The sequence below is a fragment of the Anabrus simplex genome, chromosome 13, assembly GCF_040414725.1.
Source record: "Anabrus simplex isolate iqAnaSimp1 chromosome 13, ASM4041472v1, whole genome shotgun sequence".
Lineage (NCBI taxonomy): Eukaryota > Metazoa > Arthropoda > Insecta > Orthoptera > Tettigoniidae > Anabrus > Anabrus simplex.
In genome coordinates, this window is record NC_090277.1 from 104625690 (window position 1) to 104652370 (window position 26681).

Below are 26681 nucleotides of genomic sequence, written 5' to 3' on the forward strand. Positions count from 1 at the left end.
AACATGTTATAGAATGAAGATTTACTTGCATTTTATTAGTCATAATTTACTAGAATATCTTAATGTAAACATAATTACACATCATAAACCATCAATCACTGGTGGTTTATCTTTAAAAAGTCTGTTAGTTTCTTTTGCCGTAGTGATTGGAACCTACTCGAAGATGCAGTGTTAAACCAGCGTCTCATAAACATCACATCAGTGGGCGTAGCAGCGGAGTGTTGCTCGACATAGCGTACGGAAAGTTCTAAGGCAGCCGCGGCATCTGAATATGACGCTAGTTGTTCATTGTGGTCTTCCTCGTCGTCACTCTGTTCCTCATCAACTCCAGATTCTGTCTCCACCATAGCTACAATTTCTTGGTCTGTTTTTAATTTATGACAGCTTCCATCCACTCGCTAATGTCATTTTCATAGCCGTTTTCTCCTCTACGGGTTCTTAGCTACCCTCCTGTAATTTTATACAGTATTTTATTAATGTACTGCTAAAGAATGGGCACTTCAAATTACGGTATGCACTGCACTGTACTGTACTGTATTGTAGAAACTAGATTCCTCAGACGGTTGAGGCGCTGGTCTTTTGACCCTAACTTGGCGGGTTCAATCCTGGCTCAGTCCGGTGGTATTTGAAGGTGCTCAAATACGTCAGCCTCGTGTAAGTAGATTTATTGGCACGTAAAAGAACTCCTGGGGGAGAAAATCCCGGCATCTCGGCGTCTCCTGAAACCGTAAAAGTAGTTATCGGGACGTAAAAAGAATAACATTATTATTAGAAAATATTTTCCGGTTAATCCGAAAATTTCGTAATCCGAACAGACTCCGGTCCCAATTAGTTCGGATTAACGAGACTCTACTGTAGTTCTGTAATAGATACAGTTTTCGGTGTCGCTTGGCTGATTAGTGACAGTCCCAGTTAGAGTTGGAATCATGTACATCATATCTGTGATGCGACGTGTAAATACATCAGATAAAAAATTAGATGTATGGCTTTTCAGGCGTTTGCTCTATTAACCAGCATTTCGTCTTAGGTCTGACACTAGACTCTTCAGAGTGGGATGTGTCAGACCCTACCCACTGATGCTGGGGTGTGTGCAGGTGAACTTATCAGAAGCCCATTATAAGAGGCAGTGCATATGGGAGATAAGACTCCACAATGGAATTAATGCCCGCCTAGCAATTCCAAATGGAAATTCTAAGTTCCCATGGAGGGAAAGACCTAAGACGAAATGCTGGTTAATGGAGCAAACGCCTGAAAAGCCATACATCTAATTTCTGATCTGATTTTGATATGCTCTATTGGTGGAAAAATATCTAATTCCCTCCATGGGAACTTAGAATTTCCATGTGTAAATACATTACGTTATAACTTATTTTTATTATTTGTTTGAGAGAATCAACTACTTCCCAGACAATCTGGGCTGCCACAAGGAAATACTTTAAAGCCAAACAAAATAATCTCAAGCTGAAACGTAAAATTAAACAAGTAACAATATTTCTAAATTTACAAATTTACAAAAGAGTTCATAAACAATCATTCAAAGTCACAATTAAGAAAACTTAAAAAAAAAAAAAAAAAAAAAAAAAACACACTCGAAACAGATAATACAAATCCTAAACGTAAAAGGCGTGAAAGACAAAATTACCAAAAGTGCATGAAGGTCGATCAAATATAAACAGGATTTTTGTTCCTGAACATCAACAGTTGGTAGGACTGGCCCTGCTTCTGCTATGCTTAGGCGGGACCGTTAGGAGTGAGGAGAGTGTGCTGTTAGATATTTCTCGTCATTTTGTTAATAACGCTCACGATGTCGGAGCAACAGGTGCACCCCACCACTGCGCAATGCGTAATTATAAAATTTCTTGCTTTTGATGGAGTTACAGAGGCAGAAATTTTCCATAGATTGACTGCACAGTTCCGTGATCAAACAGTGTCAAGGACGCGTGTGTGTAAAGAGTTGTGGAGGAAAGGGAAGGCAGCATCAGTGAAAGCCAAGACTTGACTGTCGGCTGGCAAGGTTTTGCAACCGTATTTTTTTCAATCGGCGAGGCGTTTCGCTGATTTTTTTTTTTTGCATGAGCTACGCATAATCAATGCTGATTACTACTGTGAGCTGTTGAACAATGCGAGGGTTGCATATTGGCGCAAAAGACGAGACCAACCGATTCGACAATGCGCACCCCATACTGCAGCTCTAACTGTCTCCAAGCTACAGGAAATGCACTGCACTACACTTGATCATCCTCTTTACAGCCCGGACTTATCACCCTCCGATTTCCATTTCTTTGGACCACTTAAAGAAGCTCTAGGAGGGCAACGATTTGAAGATAATGAGAGTGTGGTAGCCCACAGAGATGAGTTATTTATAAGGTTCAACCTATTCAATACTAAAGACTTTTACATATGTAAAGACTTTTAATGTACATATTAGAGATGGGGAATCTGATTCTTTTAGAAGAACCGATTCATTTGAACCGATTCACGAAAATGATTCGTTCATTTGATTCGTTCATTTAATTCGTTCATTCCAATACCGCGTGACGGAGAGCCGAAAGCGAAACCATGGACTCAGATGAACCATTCCGTTATGTTCTTTATAACTGCTACTGCTTTACATGTTTACAGGTTACAAGAAGTGAAATGTTCAAGGTATAATAATAATAATTGATAGCATTTTAACAAGAGTAATATCCTTTTTAGAGGTTACAGTTGAGAAATGCTACACAACTGTCTGACTAATCCTTTCCAAACTTACGTAGCTACCATTCGAAACTATACGAGAATCGAATTTGAAATTTATAGTAGATATGAACATTTTTGTGGCCATGTTTCACACGTTACTTCACAAGAACAAGAACGTGAGCGGGAACCTTGAAGTAAACTTAACCTAACATTTCGCCACGAGCTGAAAGTTGAGTGTAGCTTAAAGTTCCGAGAAGTGTGTGACTTGAAACTACGTGATAATTTCTTATTTAAAAAATATATTTTTTCCTGTAAGGTTAGGTTAGAGTATTTGACTTGTGGACAGGACTTTTAGTTCAGGTTAAATAAAAAATAACAGAGTCGTTCTTCACAAGTAGTCATTGATTCAAAAATGGTGGATACCCGATTTGGCGATATGAATCAGAACGAATGAGGAACCAAGGAATGAGTTGCGGCTGCCATCTCTCGATTCAGATTTCGATTCACAAACAAGTCGATTCATTTCGCTCACTGAATCATGATTCAATCGTTCAGTGCAATGATTCGTTCATTTTGAATCACTCGTTCAGAATCTCCCCATCTCTAGTACATATTTCAATGTGTAACTACACCAGTTTTAATTAATATGTCCTTGCTCATTTGTTTGTGATTTTTTTATGGTTGATGATGACATTTAAATGTCGAAACCGGTCCCACGTTAAATAAATGTTGTGAATAACATCCATACAACACGTAATTAGTACTGAACGGTTGAACCTTATAAATAACTCACCTCTGTGATCTCAGTTCAATACGGAAACAACAATGAAACTCATACCTTTGAGTGTGGTAGACTTCGTGCACAACTGGCTGGTGACACAACCCTGTTCTTTTTAAGATGAGGGCATCAAAAAGTTACCCATACGCTGGGACAAATGCATTTCCAAAGCAGGAAAATATGTGGAAAAATACATTGTAATTGCCTTGTGTTTTTCAATAAATGAATTTAAATAAAAAATAAAATTATATTTGATCCTCCCTTGTAGATGTATGTGTGTACAGTATCTTCCAGAATAGGTCTCAACCAAACGTCATACAAATACGAATTACTATCTTGAAAAGATACATGAGGAGTAAGACATCTTCTAGCAAACATAGGGGAGGGAATGGCGTACAAGAATAATAAAAAATTACCAATATTAGCATCAAATCCATAGTTTCCGCAGTCGCTGAGTTGTATTGTGGCACTCTGGATGCCGTTTAAGTACAAGTTCAGCTACGTAGGCATGGCAAAAAGTGGTGATGAAGAAAATGTCCAAACTTACCGAGATCAGTTTAATTAACGAGAAACAAAATATTCTATAAGACTTGAAATTAAACACATAACATTAACTTCTAAACTACAAAATAGTTCTCAATCAGTCAACGTGACAATAACGAAATCTACAAAAATTCTCTTCACACAGAATTTACAGGTAATAAAATAGCTAAAAGTAAACAGTCAATAAAATGCCCGGGCAGCTCCGGGTAATATAGCTAGTTATTTATAAAATATGACTGTGAGGATAAAAGGGGTAACACGTGAGTAATCTACATCTTATATATTTACAATAGTTCTGAAAATTTCTGCAGCAAGACAAGGGAAATCGTAAAAACCAAAACACAAATACAAATATCAAGCCTAAATGGAGCCTAAATTCAACAACTTAAACAGGACAGAAAGCCATGAAACAGTTCCTGGCATTAGTATAGCAAAAATTGTATTATTTTATACATTCATGGATTAGAAATTAATTGGCATCTTTGCATTACCTCAACAACTGAAAATTGTTATGTTATGTTTCAATTTGAAATGTTTTTAACTACAATATATATATATGTTAATTTTAGCAATCTTCTGAAGATGATTCAATTAGGATCAAAACATGTACAGATGTGACTATTGTGAAATTTAAGTTTTTTAAATCACATTGTAAGCCCCTGTGGCTCAGACGGCAGCGTGCCGGCCTCTCACTGCTAATTCCGTGGTTCAAATCCTTGTCACTCCATGTGAGATTTGTGCTGGACAAAGCAGTGGCGGGACAGGTTTTTCTCCAGGTACTCCGGTTTTCCTTGTCATAATTCATTCCAGCAACACTCTCCAATATCATTTCATTTCATCTATCATTCATTAATCATTGCCACAGCGAAGTGCGAGAGGCTTCGGCAGCCGGCACAATTCCTATCCTCGCCGCTAGATTGGGGCTTCACTAATTCCGTTACTGACCCGGTCGAATGACTGAAAACAGGCTGTAGATTTTCATTTTCAAATTAACATTAACCATAATGTATTGGATAAGGAGGATACTGTTCAATAATAAATCATTGTTATAGTGATTTAAAGAATATTAATTGTTTTATGTTGTTAAACTGCGAGTGATTACACTGTGGGTCATATGAAGTGGAGAAAACAATGCAACAATGCAGGCTCCACGTAAGTGAGAAAGGGACTGATTTTAAATACATACCTGTGATATTTAATATCTTCTATTCCTTTCTTCTGACAACCAAGCCTCTCGGTAGCCCCATTGCGACACAGCTTTTTGATGATGCTCTTGGCCGGGGCGGACACATGTTGAGGGAATGAGACAGAGTCAATACCCTTGAGGATCATGTTGTAAGTCTTCATGTGGTCAGATCCTCTGAATGGGGGCCTGAGAAATGGAGAAACACACTGTCATTCACTTTTCCATCAACAAGTACAGTAGATATTCTACTTTCTTTTTGAGTGTGTCTATCAGAGGCTAAAACAGTGTTCTCCCTAGGACCTTAATTCAATTAATTAATTTATAAGTACTGAAATATTGCATGTATTTTATAAATGCTGAAATAATGCATGTATCTGAGCTTTAGAACACATTACTGTTTGTTGTAACTGCCTTAGGCCTCTTCATATTAATATTATTATTATTATTATTATTATTATTATTATTATTATTATTATTATTATTATTATTATTATTATTCGGCAAGATGGAGCGACATGTTGGTAGCTCTTGAGGAAACCTTCAAGCTACCACAATATCTTATGCGCATAATGAGAGATTACTTCAAAGATCGCACTCTGTTGTATGATACGGAAGATGGAGAAAAGACAAAACGCCTGACGGCTGGTGCAGCACAGGGATCGATCCTTGGTCCAGATCTTTGGAACGTAATGTATGATGGCTTGTTACGTTTGGAGATGCCAGAGGACACGAAGCTTGTGTGCTACGCCAATGATGTGGCCGCCTTGATAGTAGCTCGTAATGTTGAAATGGCTCAAATCAAACTGAACCAGGTGATGCGGCGCATAAAAGAATGGATGATGAACCACAGTCTAACATTAGCCGAACACAAAACGGAGATAGTTCTTCTGACGAGGAAAAGGATCAAAACTCTTGTACCAATGACTGTTGGAGAGTTAGTGATTGAAACATCTGCGAGTACAAAATATCTAGGAGTGACACTTGACTCCAAGCTCACATTCTGGAATCATATTCAGAGAGCGACAGACAAGGCAGTAAAATACATGACTGCACTTAGCAGACTAATGGGAAATATTAAAGGTCCGAAATCCAGCAAACGACGTCTTCTCATGTCGACGGTTCAGTCAGTGCTCTTATATGGCTCTGAAATCTGGGCTGAATCCCTGAGATTCGCTTGTATCGGAGAAGGATAGCTGCCGTACAATATAATAATATAACAACGGAGAGCGGCTTTACGTATTGCATGCGCATACTGCACGGTCTCCGAACCTGCAATCCTCACGGTGGCAGCAATAGCCCCAATAGACCTACTTGCATTGGAGCGACATGAAATCTGGCAAACCCAAGGAGAGCTGGGAAAGAAATGTGCAAAGAAGCGTGCCTTCAGTCAACGGATGAGGCGATGGCAACTCAGATGGGAAAGTGACCCTCGAGGCAAATGGACCAAGCGACTGATACCACGCTTGGATATCTGGGTTGAAAGGGCCCATGGTGAAGTAAATTACTACCTCACGCAGCTTCTAACAGGGCATGGATATTTCCGGAAATTCCTGCATAAAGTGGGCAGAGCGAATGACGCAGCATGCATATACTGTGATGACATTGACGACGTATTTCACACCTTTTTTGTATGCGGCCATTGGACGATTCAGAGAAGATGTGTGGAAACTGAACTAGGAGAATTGACAGCAGATAATATTATTTCGGTGATGCTGCGAAACCAGGAATCCTGGGATCGCGTGGCAGTGTACGTGGAGAATGTCCTTCGTCAGAAGAAGAAGGATTTGGAAGCATACGAACGTTCGTAAAGGAGAAATGAAGAAAGAAGACGTCTGAAAGACAAAGCACGATATCACCCTGAAGTAATGCGAGAGCGGTTCCGGGGTGATGATACACATCGTGGGAAAAGGGTGTGTGGTTTTTAGTGGGTAAGAATCCCACACACTTGTGGAGTGCGGACCCTTCACAAGTGTCTTTTTGAAGATTTTCCACAATCCCTCGTAAAAAAAAATAAAATATCATTATTATTATTATTATTATTATTATTATTATTATTATTATTATTATTATTATTATTATTATTATTCGGCAAGATGGAGCGACATGTTGGTAGCTCTTGAGGAAACCTTCAAGCTACCACAATATCTTATGCGCATAATGAGAGATTACTTCAAAGATCGCACTCTGTCGTATGATACGGAAGATGGAGAAAAGACAAAACGCGTGACGGCTGGTGCAGCGCAGGGATCGATCCTTGGTCCAGATCTTTGGAACGTAATGTATGATGGCTTGTTACGTTTGGAGATGCCAGAGGACACGAAGCTTGTGGGCTACGCCGATGATGTGGCCGCCTTGATAGTAGCTCGTAATGTTGAAATGGCTCAAATCAAACTGAACCAGGTGATGCGGCGCATAAAAGAATGGATGATGAACCACAGTCTAACATTAGCCGAACACAAAACGGAGATAGTTCTTCTGACGAGGAAAAGGATCAAAACTCTTGTACCAATGACTGTTGGAGAGTTAGTAATTGAAACATCTGCGAGCACAAAATATCTAGGAGTGACACTTGACTCCAAGCTCACATTCTGGAATCATATTCAGAGAGCGACAGACAAGGCAGTAAAATACATGACTGCACTTAGCAGACTAATGGGAAATATTAAAGGTCCGAAATCCAGCAAACGACGTCTTCTCATGTCGACGGTTCAGTCAGTGCTCTTATATGGCTCTGAAATCTGGGCTGAATCCCTGAGATTCGCTTGGTATCGGAGAAGGATAGCTGCTGTACAACGGAGAGCGGCTTTACGTATTGCATGCGCATACTGCACGGTCTCCGAACCTGCAATCCTCACGGTGGCAGCAATAGCCCCAATAGACCTACTTGCATTGGAGCGACATGAAATCTGGCGTACCCAAGGAGAGCTGGGAAAGAAATGTGCAAAGAAGCGTGCCTTCAGTCAACGGATGAGGCGATGGCAAGTCAGATGGGAAAGTGACCCTCGGGGTAAATGGACCATGCGACTGATACCACTCTTGGATATCTGGGTTGAAAGGGTTCATGGTGACGTCTACTATTACCTCACGCAGCTTCTAACAGGACATGGATATTTTCAGAAATTCCTGCATAGAGCGGGCAGAGTCAGTAACACAGCATGCATATACTGTGATGATATCCATGATGTATTTCACATCTTCTTTGTGTGCGGCCATTGGATGATACAGAGAATACAGAGATACAGGAATCCTGGGATCACATGGCAGTGTATGTGGAGGATGTCCTTCATCAGAAGAAGAAGGATCTGAAAGCGTACGAACGTTCATAAAGGAGAAATGAAGAAAGAAGGAGTCTGAAAGACAAAGCACGATATCACCCTGAAGTAATGCGAGAGTGGTTCCGGGGTGATGATACACATCGTGGGAAAAGGGTGTGTTGTTTTTAGTGGGTAAGAATCCCACACACTTGTGGAGTGCGGACTCTTCACAAGTGTCTTTTGAAGATGTTCCACAATCCCTTGTAAAAAACAAAAACAAAAAACAAACAGTGAATTTGCCTAATATTGGAAGATGTTAAGCAGATAACTCAATCAATTCTTCTGTGAGGTTGTTCTTGTTGTTCCAATAGGCTTTCATTTTTTCTGAGAAGGCTTGTTTACATTCTTCCGACCATTTTGGTCTGTACTGTTTCTGTTGTGGTTGCTCTGATGTAGCTTCCCAATTGTTTAGTTTGAGTCTAAAGATGTCTCTTTCAGGAATGTCTGTTGAGCTTATGTTTGCATTTTTGAGGTCATTTCGAAGTTTGTTATGCCAGGGTGTTGAGTTCTTAAGTGAGATTACATAATCTATTATCATTGCCATTGATGCTTTCACGGCCCGTACTTATAGACATGATACTGTATAGGCTTTTGGGCTTATGCCGTGTCAAGAAAATAAGGTGAAATTCTTTACGTTTCTCAGAGAACTGTGTTCTGCGTCATCAGAAGAAAATCTTGACTGTCCACGAGAAAGGCTTCTTAAACAATGAACTTTTAAAATGTAGACATTATAATAGAAGTGGAAATGGTATGTTCATTCGTCACCAGATGGCTCTCCGTACGTGGCACAGCACTAGCGCTCGAAGCGGAAGCTGACCGAACCATCAGAATCAATTTAAGAGGGTCACATAACATGTGTACGTAACATATGACATTGACACAAGCCTTGAATGAAATATCTGGCAATGAGGAATGTAGGAATTTGGAAAACACCTGGAAATCGCTGTAACCATTACACTTGAACGTGACTTTCCTGCGAGAGAGTGTTACTTAACAGCAGGTGTAAACGAAACAACTCTCGGGAGACTACACTCGTAAGGAACTGGACTCAGTCAGGTGGTAATGAAAAACAACGGTGTACGGTAATGTTGTGTATTCTCACCAACGGAACCAAATTGCCTCCGCACATTATTCTCAAGCGAAAGACGCTTCCTAAAAATCTACCCGCTGGTGTTATGGTCAGATCTCAGAACTCCGGCTGGATGGACAGTTCACTTGTGGAAGACTGGGTAGAGTGTGTCTGGCAACGTCGCCCTGCTGCATTATTGGGACAAAAGAGCTTGCTTGTTCTCGACAGTTACCGCGGCCACACAACAGACGCTGTGAAGAAACATATCAAGGATGGGAAAACCGACCTAGCAGTCATTCCGGACGGGATGACGCCTATGGTACAACCGCTGGATGTCTGCGTAAACAGTCCATTTAAAGCAGCCTTGAAACAGCACTATACAGAATGGATGGCGGCTGATAATCACACACTGATGCCAACTGGTCGCATTCAGCACCCGGAAGTTCAGCTGCTGTGTTCGTGGATTTTGACAGCATGGAATCATATCCCTGAAGACCTCATACGGAAGAGCTTCAGGAAATGTAGCATTTCTAATGCTATGGATGGCAGCGATGACGACATTTTGTGGGAAGGTGATGGTGATGAAAGTTCCGAAGTTGGTACTGATGACGATGATGATGGTGATGATGATGATGAATGAACTTGATGGATATCATTCTGGAAATGTTTGTTTATGCACTTTTGTTTGTATTTTCTAATCACTGGATGTGTGTTAGTAAAGATTGTAAATAATTTTAACTTTTTTAAAAATTTTGTTCATTCAAAATAAGGGTGCGGGTCTTATTCGGTGGCGGGTGGTGTTCAAGATTATGAGGTATTTTAAGGTGAAGCACCTTTCCAAAAATATAGCTATTTTCATACAAGTAGGTCAATATGTATCTGCGGACATGAAATTAAGAGAAATAAACACTTTTTTCTTTGCACCATCTTGTGAGATTACTACATTTTGCTACCTTTCCCCTCCTATTTCATACTTCACCACCTTTTCCCCACAATTTTGCCTCTGTTTTTAAAAGATCAGACAGCATATTTTCTCTTCTTAAACATATTTTTAAAATTGTGATGAATCAGAAGTCAGTAAATAAATATTAAAATATAATGTATGGAAATCATCAGTAATTCATTTCCAAGCAACAACGGCCAACCTGTAGCTGTGAAATCAAATTAAAATTCAAACAAACAATTATCCAGCAACAGTTTATACCAAGTTCAGTTAATTCTGGCATGTATCAACTGTTGTTCGCCGCATTAGAGCTTTACCATTCCGGCCGGAACATATTTTTTGCAACACAAAATCATACCGAAGGTTAAGGAAGGAGTATGCACTTTCAGAAGACTTAAAGATGCAATTTATTGAAACTGATGGCATCATTCTTTGACATGCCGCCTGCGAAGTAAATATTGTAGTCGATGACAAACATCAAAGATACAGAATAAACCACACATCCAGTACAGCAGACATGTAAAGAACATTGAAATTACCGGGCGAGTTGGGCATGCGGTTAGGTGCGTGCAGCTGTGAGCTTGCATCGAGGAGATAGCGGGTTCGAACCCCACTGTTGGTAGCCCTGAAGATGGTTTTCCGTGGTTTCCCATTTTCACACCAGGCAAATGCTGTGGCTATACTTTAATTAAGGCCACGGCCGCTTCCTTCCCACTCCTAGCCCTTTCCTGTCCCATCGTCACCATAAAACCTATCTGTGTCGGTGCGACGTAAAGCCAATCAAAAAGAAAAAACCATGGAAATTTACAAGTCAAAACCCAAGCAAACTACTCTCATACATGCCATCACTTTTTTTTGCACCTTTTTGTATGTATTTTCAGAACCTGCCCGCCCCCCTTTCTTACCATACTTTCCACCTTAAATACTTTTCCTTAGTCATAAGAATAAGATAATTACATCTATCAATGTATTGATACTTGTTCACTTTCCACAAGTCTCTGACTTGGTGTAAGCAATAATTCATTTTAATTTTATATCAATGGGTTGCTCATCTCCAAAGGGACATCTGAAACATGTCCAAACCAATAATGAGAATAATGAGTATCAATGCAAAAATCTCACCTGCCCGTTAGCAGCTCATGGATAAGAATTCCTAGAGCCCAGCAGTCCACTGCTCTGTCATGGCCTAGGTTGAGTATAATTTCAGGTGCCACATATTCAGGCGTACCAGCAAATGTCCACGTCTTGGCACTTGGTGGCAGTTTCTTGGCAAAGCCAAAGTCAATCTGAGGAGAAACAGAGACAATGTTTACTACTTAAACCTACAAATCATTGGAAAAACGAAATCTTTTATTGCTGAATATACAGGGTGAACAAAATAAAACTAGCCTGGAAAATATTTATAAGACTCACACGGAATTGACCTTAATTAATGAACTACCCATGCAAAGAAAAGCTGGAAACCATGATTTATATGCCTCAATGTCACTATATGTGAGGTAGTGAGAGGATCAGAGGTGTTTAGTGACCAGCTGAATGCAACACAGAATGGTACTCACAATAAAACAGTGTGTGTTCATTCTCGAGTGTTATGCAAAGCAATTCCAAAATAGATGGTCCGTTATTGGGCATTATAAATTTTCCAGTTAACTCATTCCTGGTTGCCAGCATTTCACCCTTTCACTGTTTTAAATCATCATGTTACGCGAAGCACGATTTGTGGAAAACCTTTGCAGAACTGTTTGTACAAGAGTTTAAGGCTGGAAGTGTTTTGGCAAAACCTCCAGCAAAGTCTGCAATGTAAAACTTAGTGGCAAAATGGTGTGAAATGGGCTCTGTAGCAAATAAAAACCATAACTATCTGAAAAGAATTTGAACACCAGAAAACATCACAATCATTTTTCACTGAAGATGGCACAAATGAGTTGATTACACATTTTTCAGCATCAATTATGTAAAAAACACTTTAACCCATTTTTTCACTGGAGATGGCTCAAACGAGTTCAAACATGTTTGACTGTTATTACTCTATCTAATGATGGAGATGTGTATGTACTGAATAGGAGGACACATTAAATTTCCTTTGTTAACCAGAAAACATTGCTCGAGTGAAGGAAAGCCTGGAACGAAGTCCAATGAAATCATCACCATCATCATCATCATTTTCATTTCCCATTTCCAGCTTCCCGGGTCGGGTTGTGAATGAAGGACCTCCATCGCTGCCTGTCTCTCCACCACTCTTCTCCTTTTTTAAGTACATCTTGTGGTTTTCCTCCCCTCTTCTCTATGCACTCCCACACTGAATCTGCCCATCTCTTTTGGAGTCTTTCTCGTTGTCTCTTTCCTGTTAACTTCTCTAAAACAGCTTTTTTTGGCACCCTTTCTTCTCCCATTCTCATCATACGCCCATACAACTTTAGCTTTGTTGTTTCTATCCTGTCTTGAAGTTTCAAGATTCCTGTCCTTTTCCTTATCTCTTCATTTCTAATTCTATCCTTTCTTGTCTTGCCCTCGACACCTCTTAGGAATTTCATCTCCACTGCCTGTATTCTACTCTTCTCTCGTTTTGTTGTAGTGCACGATCCAGCTGCATAGGTTAGCATGGGTTCATAACAGGTTGAATATAATACTTTCTTACATTTCTTCAGGAGATCTTGGTTCCACAAAATACTTCTTACACTCTGGTAGAAGCTTTTTGCTTGTTGTATTCTTTTCCCAATTTCCTTGGTTATCTTTCCATCTTCTGTGATCACACTTCCCAAGTACTTGAAAATTTAAACCACTTCCGGAATTTTACCATTCAGTTTTCTCTTTCCTCTTCCTTCCCCTTGTCATCACTATTCTTTTACTTTTCTTTGTGTTTACTTTCATCCCTTGATTCCATACATCTACTTGTTTTTGCACTTCCGTTTCAACCTCACTCCATATCACTTTATCATCTGCAAACAACATGGCTTTTGTTGCCTGCCTTCCAAATCTTTGTTCAATGTTCTTATGAATTTCATCCATGACTATGATGAATGGTATGGGGGATAGTACACTTCCCTGTCGGAGACCAGTTTCAATAATAATAATAATAATAATAATAATAATAATAATAATAATAATAATAATAATAATAATAATAATAATAATAATAATAATAATAATAATAATAATAATAATAATAATAATAATAATAATAATAATAATAATAATAATAATAATAATAACAATAATAATAATAATAATAATAATAATAATAATAATAGTACCGGGCGGTACACCTCCGCGCCGCTAATTCAAACATTGCGCCAGTTGAAACTCCTCTACTGGAGGAAGCTTGAACTTTAACTTCCACATTAACTTAATGCTAAGATTTCTCAGAAGATGTCATTACTATAAATTTTGAAGAGTTCTGAACTGTGTCTTTTTCGATTTATTTTTGTTTTCTCTGTAGTAAGAAGTGTGAACATTCTCTTCTAGATGGCACTACTTAAGAACTACAATTGTGCACCCTAGTGCGAAGTGAAGGAACTTTTTTTTGAAGAAATTTAGTATGTATAAGTTTGCTCTTTGTTGAATTTCTTTCAGTCATTGTTTGAGTTGGCAATGTTAATCCTTTCGTTCCGCCAGTTTTGAATTTAGCCAATCCCGAATTTCTTTAATTAATTTTTTACCAATCAGGTGTATCTTCTCCAACATGGATATGTTGCTTGACCCTAGCCAATAAAGTGAGGGGGGTGTGGGTTCTCATTCTTGAAAGGTCTCGAATCTTCCACGAGGGTATATAAACTGCTGGTTTGCTGGTCTCCGGGCCACTTCAGTAACATCTTTCCTAGTGTGACTATATAGCAGGGGGCGGGAAGCGCCCTTTTCTTCAGGCGGCAGTTCATCCATCAGGTAATGGCCTTTTAATAACTTCTTTGCTTGCTGGCTCAGCAGTTTAACCCTCGGGGCGGGTTCGAAACTTTCCTCATGTAACCTATATTTAAAATGTAAAAGACACTTGGTATAAATTCTATCTCTTTAACTACAAATTGGGATAGAGAGTGCCTAACCCTCTCGAGCTCCCATTCATTTTGTTTTGAGGTGACTACGTTTTTATAACAGTTTCCCTTCTACTCGTAATGTCATAACATTTTTCAATTGTGTCACCTCCGTAGTATGGGATTAGCCCTTGCATAAGCGGCCTAGTGCCAAGTAGGTTTTAAAGAAGTGTATTAGGAGTGCAGTTACGCCTCCTCTCAAGTTGGTATTTTGGGGGCCATGTAATTGCTCTGTTTCTTTATGGAATAGGCCTCAGTAGGCTGGGTATCATTACCCTTGTTCTTGTGTGCCCGTAGGGCAGCTTGAAAGTGGAGTTTGGAGTGGCCTTTGAATTGGCTTGAACTTTGAGAGCGGGTTGCTCTTTCTTAAATGGTATTTTCTGTGTGCCTCAAGTAGGCTTAACTGGGTAATTGGGAGTAAATGCTCCTTGGTATGATTGGGGTTTTCTGCCCCTTTGTTGAACCTGGTGTATAAGTAAAGTGGGGCTAATTGCTCAAGAATTGTGAATCTGGGGCTCGAAGCCCAAAATCCATTAATAAACTGTAATTGTACTTTCTTAACTTGTTGATATACAAATGAGTTCCTGTTATACTTGTTATTTCTTGATCTTGAAAAGAAAATATAACCTTTGTAAAATTTTAAATTAACTTTAATTTCGTAAGTCGAGACCTGTTCATCCCAGCACCTTCTTTCACCTCTGCACATCCACAATACACCGTAATAATAATAATAATAATAATAATAATAATAATAATAATAATAATAATAATAATAATAATAATAATAATAATAATAATAATAATAATAATAATAATAATAATAATAATATTTTATTGCAGCCAATGGCCAAAAGATATTTACATTAATACACAACATTAGTCATCTCTGCAGAAGGCTATCATCGATTCGCGCCGACAAGGACAAATCATGGCATGATATCGTTCACAGCTTTTACCACAACGTTCACATACACAGTCCGTGTCTGGTTGATGGAATTTCTTTGTTTTCAACTTTAAACCATTTTGTTTTTCCTTCACACTACTAACACAATTTTTGTACATAGCTTTTATCATGTGCACTTCCACTCTGTTAACTTGTTTTTTCCTTAATGTGTCCCAAACCAACTCTCTGGGCACACTGTCATGAGCTTTCTCAATATCAATAAATGTCATCACTATGTCTTTTCCAAACTCTGAAATCTCAACGCCATTTATCTGTGCAAGTGGAGAATTAAGAGACTGTAGCATCGAAACATTATTAAAAAGGACCTGCATCTGTATCCTTACAAATGCATTAAAGCGTCCAGACGAAACCTTCGCATGTTGAGTTCTGCTGGTGTTTTCTGACTGAAGTGGAGTCACAACTTTTGGATCTTCAGTTTTTAATTTCTCCAGATGAGGCCATTTCCAGCATTTTCTGTGATGTTCTTTAACAAGGGTCAATCCCATATCAGTCCTATTGTAAATATTTTCCAGGCCAGCTTTACTTTGCCCACCTGGTATAATGAATATACAGTGTTTTAAATATGATTATTACATAGGTCTACTACCTAACTACATGCTGAATCCCTCTTTTCTGTGCTTTAAAATCAGGAGCAGTTTATGGGGTAGTGCTGTTGTGTCACTGGATGACCAATGAAGGAAAAAGAAAGAGAAATAATTAAGAATAGTGTATCCTTAATCCTGTTTACAATAGCAATAGTAATGGATGACATCATGAGAACAGCAAAAGCAGCATATGGAGGAAGAGAAATGAACGTGATGTTATTTGCAGATGATATTGTGATTTGGGGAGAAGACGACAGGAAGGTTCAAGAACAGTTGAATGTGGTGAATGGGAAGATCAAAGAATGTGGATTGAAAATAAGTGTAGAAAAGAGTAAAACTCTTGTTATGACTAGAGGGGAGAAAGAAGGGAAAGGTCAGATTAGACTTGCAGACAAGCCCCTGGAAGTAGTGGAAACGTTTAAATACCTGGGGAGTGAATTAATGGAGAATGCTCGACTGGATGCTGAGATTAGTAAAAGGATTCAAGCTGGAAGCTGTTTCTATCATAGTGTAAGAAACATGTTATGGGACAAAGATGTGTCAACGGAAGCAAAGGATAGTATGTACAAGATGTATTACGTACCCATAACGACTTACAGAGCAGAAACTTGGACAATGACAAAGAAGGATGAGAGTCGAATACAGGCAGCCGAAATGAAGTTCTTGAGGAGTATGATACAGAAGAGTAGAAGAGACAAAATAAGGAATGAGAAAATCTGGGAAGAAATTGGAGCGGAAAGAATGAATAATAGATTAGAGAAGAGCCGACTAAGATGGTTTGGGCACATAAAGCGAATGAGTGACGAAAGAATGCCAAAAAAAGTGACGGAAATGCAAATCCAAGGAAGGAGAGGCCGTGGACGACCACTATTGAGATGGAAGGATACCATCCTAGGCAGCATTATAGAAAGAAACCTGGACTGGGACACAGTGTTGGAGGAGGAGTGGTGGAAAGACCGAAGAAAGTGGAGAGGAACCATATTTGCCCCTACCCGGCTACAGCTGGATAAAGGGAATGATGATGATGATGATGATGATGATGATGATGATGATGATGATGATGATGATGAGTGTATAAGAGGTTATTTCGTCATGTCCAGTCTTGATCCTTCATCTCAACAGCTGCACTAATCAGCACATGCTCTACTAGTACTTTCCTGAAGCGCTGAGCCAATTCAGGTTCACACTGCCTCCGCTCATCTGACAGAGTACATAAGACTATAGTGCAAGGCTGTAGAAATTTCCTCTGAATTGGGGAGCCAGTGCAAAAGTTTAGGAGCCAGCAAGAATCCCACCAAACTGACACCCATAAATAATTGAGTTGCCTACTTTTCATTGAGCTAGGTATTGTTGTTGTAACCTATGGCTTTATTGGGAAGTAACTCCAATACAAAATTGATATCTCTAGACAACAGTCATCGTTGTCATCCACTACTCATTTCTGAGAATACGTTTTTCTCCTGAGACTCTTCTTAAAATCTGTTGGCTCTGTGAAGATATCGCTGATGACTGATCAAGCCAATCTTCGCATGAAACATGCGGCCACACAGGTCACGGTCGGTGGAGGACGTGGTTGGATCTGACGTAGTTTCCACTTTTCATAGGTTTCAATTTCTTGTCTGTGATGTGCCTGCTCAAACAGTGAGACACTTTCTGCAGTAGCTTTGTGCCAAAGAATACAGTTTTGTGCAGTTGTTGCCTAGGTGTTAGCATTTATGTTGGTGCTATTCATAGTCTTCTTAATCTGGTCTTTATAATGTTTCAATAATAAGAATAATAATGTTATTGGCTTTATGTCCCACTAACTCCTTTTCTGCGGTTTTCTGATATGCCAAGTTGCCTGAATTTAATCCCACAGGAGTTCTTTTACGTGCCAACGTGAGGCTGACGTATTTGAGCACCTTCAAATACCACCAGACCGAGCCAGGATTGAACCTGCCAAGTTGAGGTCAGAAGGCCAGCGCCTCAACCATCTGAACCACTCACCCTGGCTATAACGTTTCAAAGGAGCACCTTGAGGCATTTTTCCATGACCAGTCTCACCGTAGAGAAGTTGTTTAGGCAGTCTGCTATCATTCATACGCTGGATGTAACCAACCCATCTAAGCTGATGTGTGATGATGAAAGTTTCTATATTGTTCATATGTGCCTTGTCAGAATTGCCACACTGCATGTAGACAACAGTAATAAAATAGACCTAGGTACAGTAGAACCCTGCTTAACCGAACTTCGCTTAACCGAAACCCAACTTAACCGAAATGCTCTGGCAAAATTGTATTTTAATATTGTGTTTTTATCCTCTCATTCTTAGCCATCAATATTAGTAATTCTCTTGCTCTATGTGCTGAAAGCTACTAGGCAAACCCTATTTTTATATCATGACTTATGCCAGAATGCACGTGCAGTAAAACAACAGTTTCTTACCCTCTAGTTCGTTCCATGATACATTTTTTCTTGAACGAACAGGATTTATTATTATTATTATTATTATTATTATTATTATTATTATTATTTATTTATTTATTTATTTATTTATTTATTTATTTATTTATTTATTTATTTATTTATTTCTTCATCATCATCATCATCATCATCATCAGTTTTCCACTCCAGTTGCCCGGGTGTGGTTTACGAGCACTCTCCACTTCTGTCTGTCCATGTACAACTCTTCTCTCAAGACGACATCCCAGCTGATTCCTCTTGTTCCTATGTCCTCTTTCACTTGGTCCAGCCACCTCTTCCTAGGTCTTCCTACCGGTCGTTTTCCGGCCACGACTGTGTGTAGCCATTGTTTTGCTGTCCTTCCATCGTCCATTCGTTTGACATGGCCAAACCATTTCAAACGGGCCCTTGTCACTTTTTCATTCAGGGATGGGTACACACCAGCTTGCTCCCTTATTCTTTCATTCCTTACCCTGTCCCTTTTTGTCTTCTGTACCATAGTTCGTAGGAACTTCATTTCTGCGGCTTGTAGTTTGCTGTCCACTTGTTGGGTTGTTGTGCAGGTTTCTAGGCCATATGTTATTATGGGGGTGAAGTATGATTGGAATAGAATCTGCTTTGATCTTAAGGGAACTTGTTCGTTCCAGAGGAGGTTCTGAACTTGATGGTAAAACTGAGCTGATTTTTGAATGCGGTTGTTAATCTCATGCTGTATTCTGTTATCACTTGAAATGATGCACCCAAGATATTTATATTGGTCTACTGTTTCCAGTTGTGTACCTTCCAGCATTATTTTTCCTTTCTTCTTCTGCCTGTTGACAGACATAGTAACAGTTTTTGATTTATTTATTGTTAACCCGTGTGCTTTCAAATGTTCATTCCAGGTGTTCAGCCTCTCTTGGACTTCCTTCTCTGTATTTCCCCAAATTACTACATCATCTGCAAATGCAAATGCATTGATGTCCATATTGTTCTTCTGCTTAATTTCTTTCATGACTTCATTTATTTATTTATTTATTTATTTATTTACAGAGTTTATGCCCACATTGGAGCACTTAAATCAGACTACAACAAATTTGTCTTCCTTTTCTTCTCCCAAAAAGTCTTGAGTCTGGTTGACCTGGCTGCCCTCTCCGCATCCATTATAACATATTGTTTCCTCTGTACAGTGGTCAGAGGAAGCCTGATGCATTTATTATTATTATTATTATTATTATTATTATTATTATTATTATTATTATTATTATTATTATTATTATTATTATTATTCATGAATATTATGCAGACAACTCCAACTTTGAGAATAGCAGTTCTGAGAATCGAGTTGCAGCAGATGATGGATTTAATGCGTTGGAGGTAAGATTGATTTCGAATTTTTATTAAAATACAGTACCACATGCTTTAATTACACTACTGTAATAAAATTACTGTATACAATATTCAGTTCAGAAGTAACAAAAAGATATTTCATTATTTCAGATTGCTTTGTGCTTTGTTGAACAAAGCAATGAATCTACACCAGCTGATGTATTGTTGATTAAACGGTGGTGTGATGTAGCTGCACGACAGTGCTCCACCAAGAAAATTCAGAAGAAAATCACTGATTTTATACGAGTGACATAATGTAAACATTTTAATGTTAATATACAGCATGCACCTTTGCTTAACAGTGTTTATGCATTTTTATTTCGACATTTAATTTTCGAAAATATAGGCTGTGTGTCATCCGAAAAAACGTGTCAACCGAAGTGGCTCTGCCCCCTTTATTTCAGTTAAACGGGGTTGTAGTATTACTTTTTCTTATCTTAACATTTAAATCATTCCGAAATATGTAAGTTAAAAGTTGATCTTAGTCAATACCAGTACACATAATATGTTATTGCAAGTTATACATTTCATATTGGCATTCGTACTGAACTATGTATAAGTTCATGGAAGAATTGTCTCTTATGACTATAGCAACAGAGTAGTAAGCGACAGAGTGAGAAAACGTCAAGCGGACTATTCCCACCATAACATGACTCTCTTTTTTAAAACTTATCTAGCCAGAGAAAGAACCTTCTCTCGAAGTCCCCACTTCTAGTCTGTCCACATAGAGCTGCTCTGTCTTCACAATGTATGTAAATGTACATATTTCAATGTGTAACTACATCAGTTTTAACCCTCGACTGGCGTTGTGAAAACTTTGGTACGTAAATGGCGTTGTGGGGTCGAAAAGGATACCATAGAATGGATGACCTCAAACACCCTTTATTTAAGTTTCAAAAATAAATACATGTCAATTATATTTCCTTATATCTTTTGCATTACCTACAATGAGAAATTAATATCTTTACTGATTATAGATTATGAGATAATGCACAATTGTTTTACCGTCACTGATTTTAAAAGAAAATCGCACTCCCATTATTTAAACTTCAATGAAAACAAGTTTTAAATGTTCATTGCTCCAAAGCAAATTCAAAGGTAAATTCAAATGTTATAGTATACAAAACTCATTAAACTTTTGAATTTCACGGTCATTTACGTCAGTTTCACAACCACTTAAAGGTTGGAAGTTTGACAATAATGTTCTGACTTTGACGTCTCACTTGTCTGTTGGGTTCGGTAGCTCACCACTTCTATCTGTTCCTACCAGAGAAACATTACGGCTGATTATGAACGTCTAGGTTGTCCGTGAAACTTCCCTCTTCATCTTCCTCACCTTCTTCTTGTTTCGAATCTGTGTCGTGCTCGGAACTGTAATCTGGATCATTTTCATCTGAGAGTTCGCTGTCGTCACTTCCTTGGGCATCTTCCTCTAAAACACTGTGACCATAGGATCACATACTGACATGCCAGGGTGAGATGTGGAAGCCATAGTAAGATTTACATGAAGAAAAAGTAACAAAGACGCACTTCGAATGAAATATGAACACTTACAAAATTTTAAGTCGCAACAAACTTCGTAACACAATATTTAAATAAAGTTTCAGAGAAATCCAATATTTACTAAATGCTACAACTCTACAGAGCAGTTGATCTTGCACTAAGTAACAGCTACAGTGAACAGCGATAGCCAGAACGGAATACGGACGGAGCGCCAGGGTTGTACAAAGTCACTGCTATCTTTAAAGACCCCCACAACGCCAGTCGAGGGTTAACTATTATGTCCTTGCTCATTTGTCTGTGATTTGTTTTATGGCTGATGATGACATTTAAATGTCGAACCCAGTCCCATGTTAAATAAATGTTGTGAATAACAACTATACAGCGCGTAATTGGTATTGAATAGGTTGAACCTTATAAATAACTCATCTCTGTCAGCTACGATGATATCACAGTTTCACAATTTAAATTGCTACAATTACAAACTTGATCAACAGTAGCATTTTTTATTTGAAATATTTAAAAAAAAATATATATTTACAAGTTTATCTGAGTGTTTATAAATATTAACTGTCAAAGATGATCAACAAAAGTGTTATTTTATCCTAATGTAGTTTTAAGACAGTAACACAAATGTCAAGTGCACCTAAGTGTTCATTTTATGTAAATGTTATGTATTTTTGTGATAGTTATTTCAATGTTGCAAAACCATGGTATACAAGCATAGCCTAAGGACTAGATAACCATTTTAATTTTAGTAGATATTAACCCTTCAAGCCGGTAATAAAAGCTGGCCAAGTTTTACCCTATAGCGGTAATAAATTTTAGAAAAATATCACTATTTCACATGCTGTCACAAACATTGCTATAACTTCTAAACGAGTGGACACGCAGTTCATATCATGCCTATGTATCTACATACAAAAAGATGGTATTCAAATTTAAAAAAATTATGACTAATTAGCTTCTTGTTCAAATAAAATTTTAATCAACAGGTTTCCATGACAGAAGCTGTATTCAAGTAGGATGTGGTTTGTCAGACTGGTTTGAAACAAAGAGAGGAGTGCAGCAGGGCAGCTCATTGTCACCACTTCTATTTATTATTGTAATGGATGTAGTAATGAAATCTATTAAAAGGAAAGAACATGGAGATATCAAAGCCTTCACATTTGCAGATGATGTTGCGATCTGGAGTGACTCAGAAGAGGAATTGGGAGAGAGAATACAAAGCTGGAATGAGGAGTTTAAGAAATATGGTTTAAACATCAGCAAGACCAAGACGGTGGTGATGAAAGTGTATGGGGAAGGAGCAGAACCAATAGTCATGTTAAATGAAGCTCAACTGGACAGCGTGCCAGTTTTCAAATACTTGGGTAGCGTTATATCAAATGAAAACCTAGCAAAACATGAAGTGAACAATCGAATCAATAAGGCAACACAATTTTACCACCAGGTAAGACACCTGCTCTGGGATGAGCAAACCCATGAAAACAAAAATGACATTGTGCAAGTCCTATTATACACCAATTCTTACATACAGACTCGAAACCACAACACTGACCAATAGAGATAATTCCAAACTTCAGGCAGCTGAAATGAAATTCCTACGCACTATGATCCAGAAAACCAGGAAAGACAAGATTAGGAATGAGAAAATTAGAGAAGAAGTAGGAATAGATGATTCTCTCCTCAATAAGATTCAGATATCAAGACTGAAGTGGTTTGGTCACATGAAGAGGATGCCAGTTAACAGAACTGCAAGGAAGGAATTTGACAGAAAGGTAAAAGGAAGACGACCCGTGGGAAGGCCACGAAGGAAATGGATAGATTTAGTTAAGAGCGATGTACTACTGAGAGGTCATGATTGGGACAAGTTGGTGGAGAAAGAATGGTACAAAGACAGGATGAGATGGAGGAGGCTCATATACCACACCCGGGAAAACTGGAGATGGTTTAGGATGATGATGAGATTTCCATGACCACTTGGGTGAGCACTTTATTACAATATTACTATCATTATGTACATCACAAGTAACTTCCTGTCATCATCATCATCATCATCATCATCATCATCATCATCATCATCATCATCATCATCACTAACACTATCGCTCGGATTATTCTCTTCACTACTTTCACCTAATATGCATTCGAGAGCTGCATTAGATACATACAGACCATGCGAGGACGCCACCACGTTGTTTACAACGATCGACGTTGAAGAGACCAGTAAAAATATGGAGCCACCAATCACATGGCTGGAGACAGAGAAGAGCCTTAAAAGTATGAAGAAAGGGAAAGCTGCAGGAATAGATGAGTTAAGTGTGCACATGTTGAGAGCAGGTGGAACCTCAGCTATCCAAGGGCTATATAGACTCCTAAATGTAGTATAGCAGCAAAATACCATCCCAGAAGACTGGAAGAAAGGTATAATTGTACCTATATTCAAGAAAGGCAGCAGACAGAAATGTACCAACTACCGTTACATCACTCTACTCTCTGATGGACTAAAAATTCTGGAAAAATTATAGAGGATAGATTACGAGAAATTACAGAACCACTTTTAGAAGAGGGACAATATGGCTTTAGGACTGGAAGATCAACAACAGGTCTTATATTTGCTGTCAGGATGCTAATGGAAAAAAAAAATTGGGAAAAAGAGGAGCCTTTATATCTACTGTTCCTTGACATCGAAAAGGCTTATGACAGCATACCAAGGGAGCTTATTTGGGAGTGCCTGAGAAAGCTCAAAGTTCGAGACAGTCTAATTTCAAAAGTTAAGGTGCTTTACGAGAAAACCAGAAGCTGTGTGCAAGTCGGTTCTGGGCTGTCAGACTGGTTTGAGACAAAAAGGGGAGTACAACAAGGTAGTGCTTTGTCGCCCCTATTATTTATCATTGTAATGGATAACATATTAAAGGCGCTAAAAGAAAAGGGGCAACAAGACTGAACAGCATTTGCATTTGATGTAGTAATTTGGGGTAACTCAGAGAAAGATGTGGAAGAGAGACTTCAGGGGTGGAGTCAGGAGTTTGAGAGATATGGATTAAACATCATCAAGGCTAAAACGGTGGTGTTGAAGGTACAGAAGGGTGACAACCAGCCAGAAATCATGCTAAATGGCACTAAGCTGGACAGTGTCACAGAATTTAAGTACTTGGGTAGTATAATGTCCAAGGATAACTTAGCTAAATGTGAAGTAAACAGTCGAATCAGCAAAGCAATACATTTTTACCTCCAAGTAAGACAGCTACTATGGGATAAGCAAGTACCACTCGAAACCAGGATGACACTGTATAAATCATACTACACCCCTATCCTCACATACAGCCTGGAAACCGCTACACTAACAAGAAAGGACAACTCGAAACTCCAAGCAGCAGAAATGAAATGTCGTATGGCTTTGAGTGCCGGGAGATCCCAGGAAGGGTTTGGCTCGCCAGGTGCAGGTCTTTTGATTTGACGCCCGTTAAGTGATCTGCGTGTTGTGATGAGGATGAAATGATGATGAAGACAACACATACATCCAGCCCACGTGCCAGGGAAATTAACCAATGATGGTTAAAATTCCCGACCCTGCCGGGAATTGAACCTAGGACCCCTGTAACCAAAGGCCATCACGCTAGCAGTAGAAATGAAGTTCCTACGCACAATGATCCAGAAGACCAGGAGGGATAAAATCAGGAATGAAAAAGTCAGAGAAGACGTAGGACTAGAAGACTCCTTACTCCAGAAGATCCAAAAGGCAAGACTGAAGTGGTTTGGTCATGTGAAAAGAATGAGTGCCAACAGGTCTGCAAGAAAGGAGTATAAAAGAGAAATAAGGGGAAAGAGACCAGTGGGCAGACCTAGAGAAAAATGGACAGACTTAGTGAAGAAGGATGTAGAGGAGAGAGGTCAGGATTGGGAGCGGATTGTGAACGAAGAATGGTTCATGAACCAAACAAAATGGAAGGGGCTCGTATACCACACCTGGGAAATTGGAGTTGGTCGATGATGATGATGATGATGATGATAATGATGATGAATGATTTCAATGCTCAGATAGGTAAAGAAAGAAGGCACAGGAAAATTGTGGGGGACTACCCAGTACATAACACAACGAACAGAAATGGCGAAAGATTAACCAGTTTCTGCAAACAACTTGAAACTCATGTCTACACACTTCAAGGCACTCCCGAGCAAGAAGAAAACATGGGCATCTCCTAACACATTGCTGGAGGGGGAGTTTCAGATTGACCATGTTGCTATTACGACCAGAAACCGAAGGGAAATCTTGAACGTCAAGGTAAGAAAAAGCTTAAACATAGATTCGGACCACTACCTCTCAGAGATTAAAGTATGATTCCAACCCAAACAAAGAACCAAGAGAAATTGATACAGATACTCTGAAACAAAACAAAGAGACATATTGTGAAACATTGTCGAAGCTGAATATGAACAGCTGGGAAGAGATCAAAAAGTCAATGTTTAAAGCAGCTGAAGGTGTGGGGAATCCAGCGAAGAAACCAAAACACAGGTGGTGGAATGAAAAGTGTGATGAAGCTTTGGACAGAAGACTACAAGCATTGAAGAGGTGGCATTCCAACAAAACCGAGAAGAGATGCGAAACTTTCAGGGAAGAGGGGAAGAAAACAGTTAAGATCATACGATCAGAGAAAAGAAATTATGATAGAAGTAGGTTGGATAAGATAGAAGATGATTTTCGAAAGAACAACACTCGAGCATATTACAAAAACTTCAGAGAGGAACTACAGGGATACCAGCCATCAAGTTTGTGTTTCAAGCGGGAGGATGGTAGTATAGTAACAAACAACAAAGAAAATTGTCAGTTTCTTGCAGATTTCTTCAAAATGTTGCTGAACTGTGCAGAACCTGGGGAAAGATTGGATATGAAAAATCTATCTCAGGATAACCAAGATTCCAGAGTCTAGAAGAGATCAAGGAAATAATAAATGAGCTTAAAAACAACAAAGCACCAGGTGAAGATGGAATTATTGCAGAAATATGGAAGTTCAGAGGAGAAATTGCAGCAAAAGCAATCCATGCCATCATAGGAGAAATCTGGAGAGATGAAAAGATCCCCAGTGATTGGAAGTGCGCTCTTATACACCCACTTCACAAGAAAGGTCTCTGGATGAACATCAATAACTACAGAGGCATCTCTTTACTCCCAATAACATATAAAATACTCTCTAAAGTACTACTGAGAAGAGTTGAAGAACAAGCAGACCATCTCATTGGTGAGTATCAAGCTGGTTTTCGAAAAGGAAGATCATGCGC

The 26681-nt window shown here is 38.9% G+C and overlaps 1 protein-coding gene across 9 annotated transcripts in view; it reads right to left on the bottom strand.

The window, feature by feature from the left end:
• The window catches only part of LOC136885071 (cGMP-dependent protein kinase, isozyme 1), a 235945-nt gene that overhangs the window by 14938 nt on the left and 194326 nt on the right, over positions 1-26681 (bottom strand). For all 9 annotated transcript variants that reach the window (XM_067157479.2, XM_067157476.2, XM_067157485.2 and 6 more), the window contains 2 exons: positions 11635-11798; positions 5187-5372 (listed from right to left, as the gene is read on the bottom strand). In XM_067157479.2, the coding sequence (XP_067013580.2) occupies positions 5187-5372; positions 11635-11798 (350 nt within the window). The remainder of the gene's footprint in view (positions 1-5186; positions 5373-11634; positions 11799-26681) is intronic.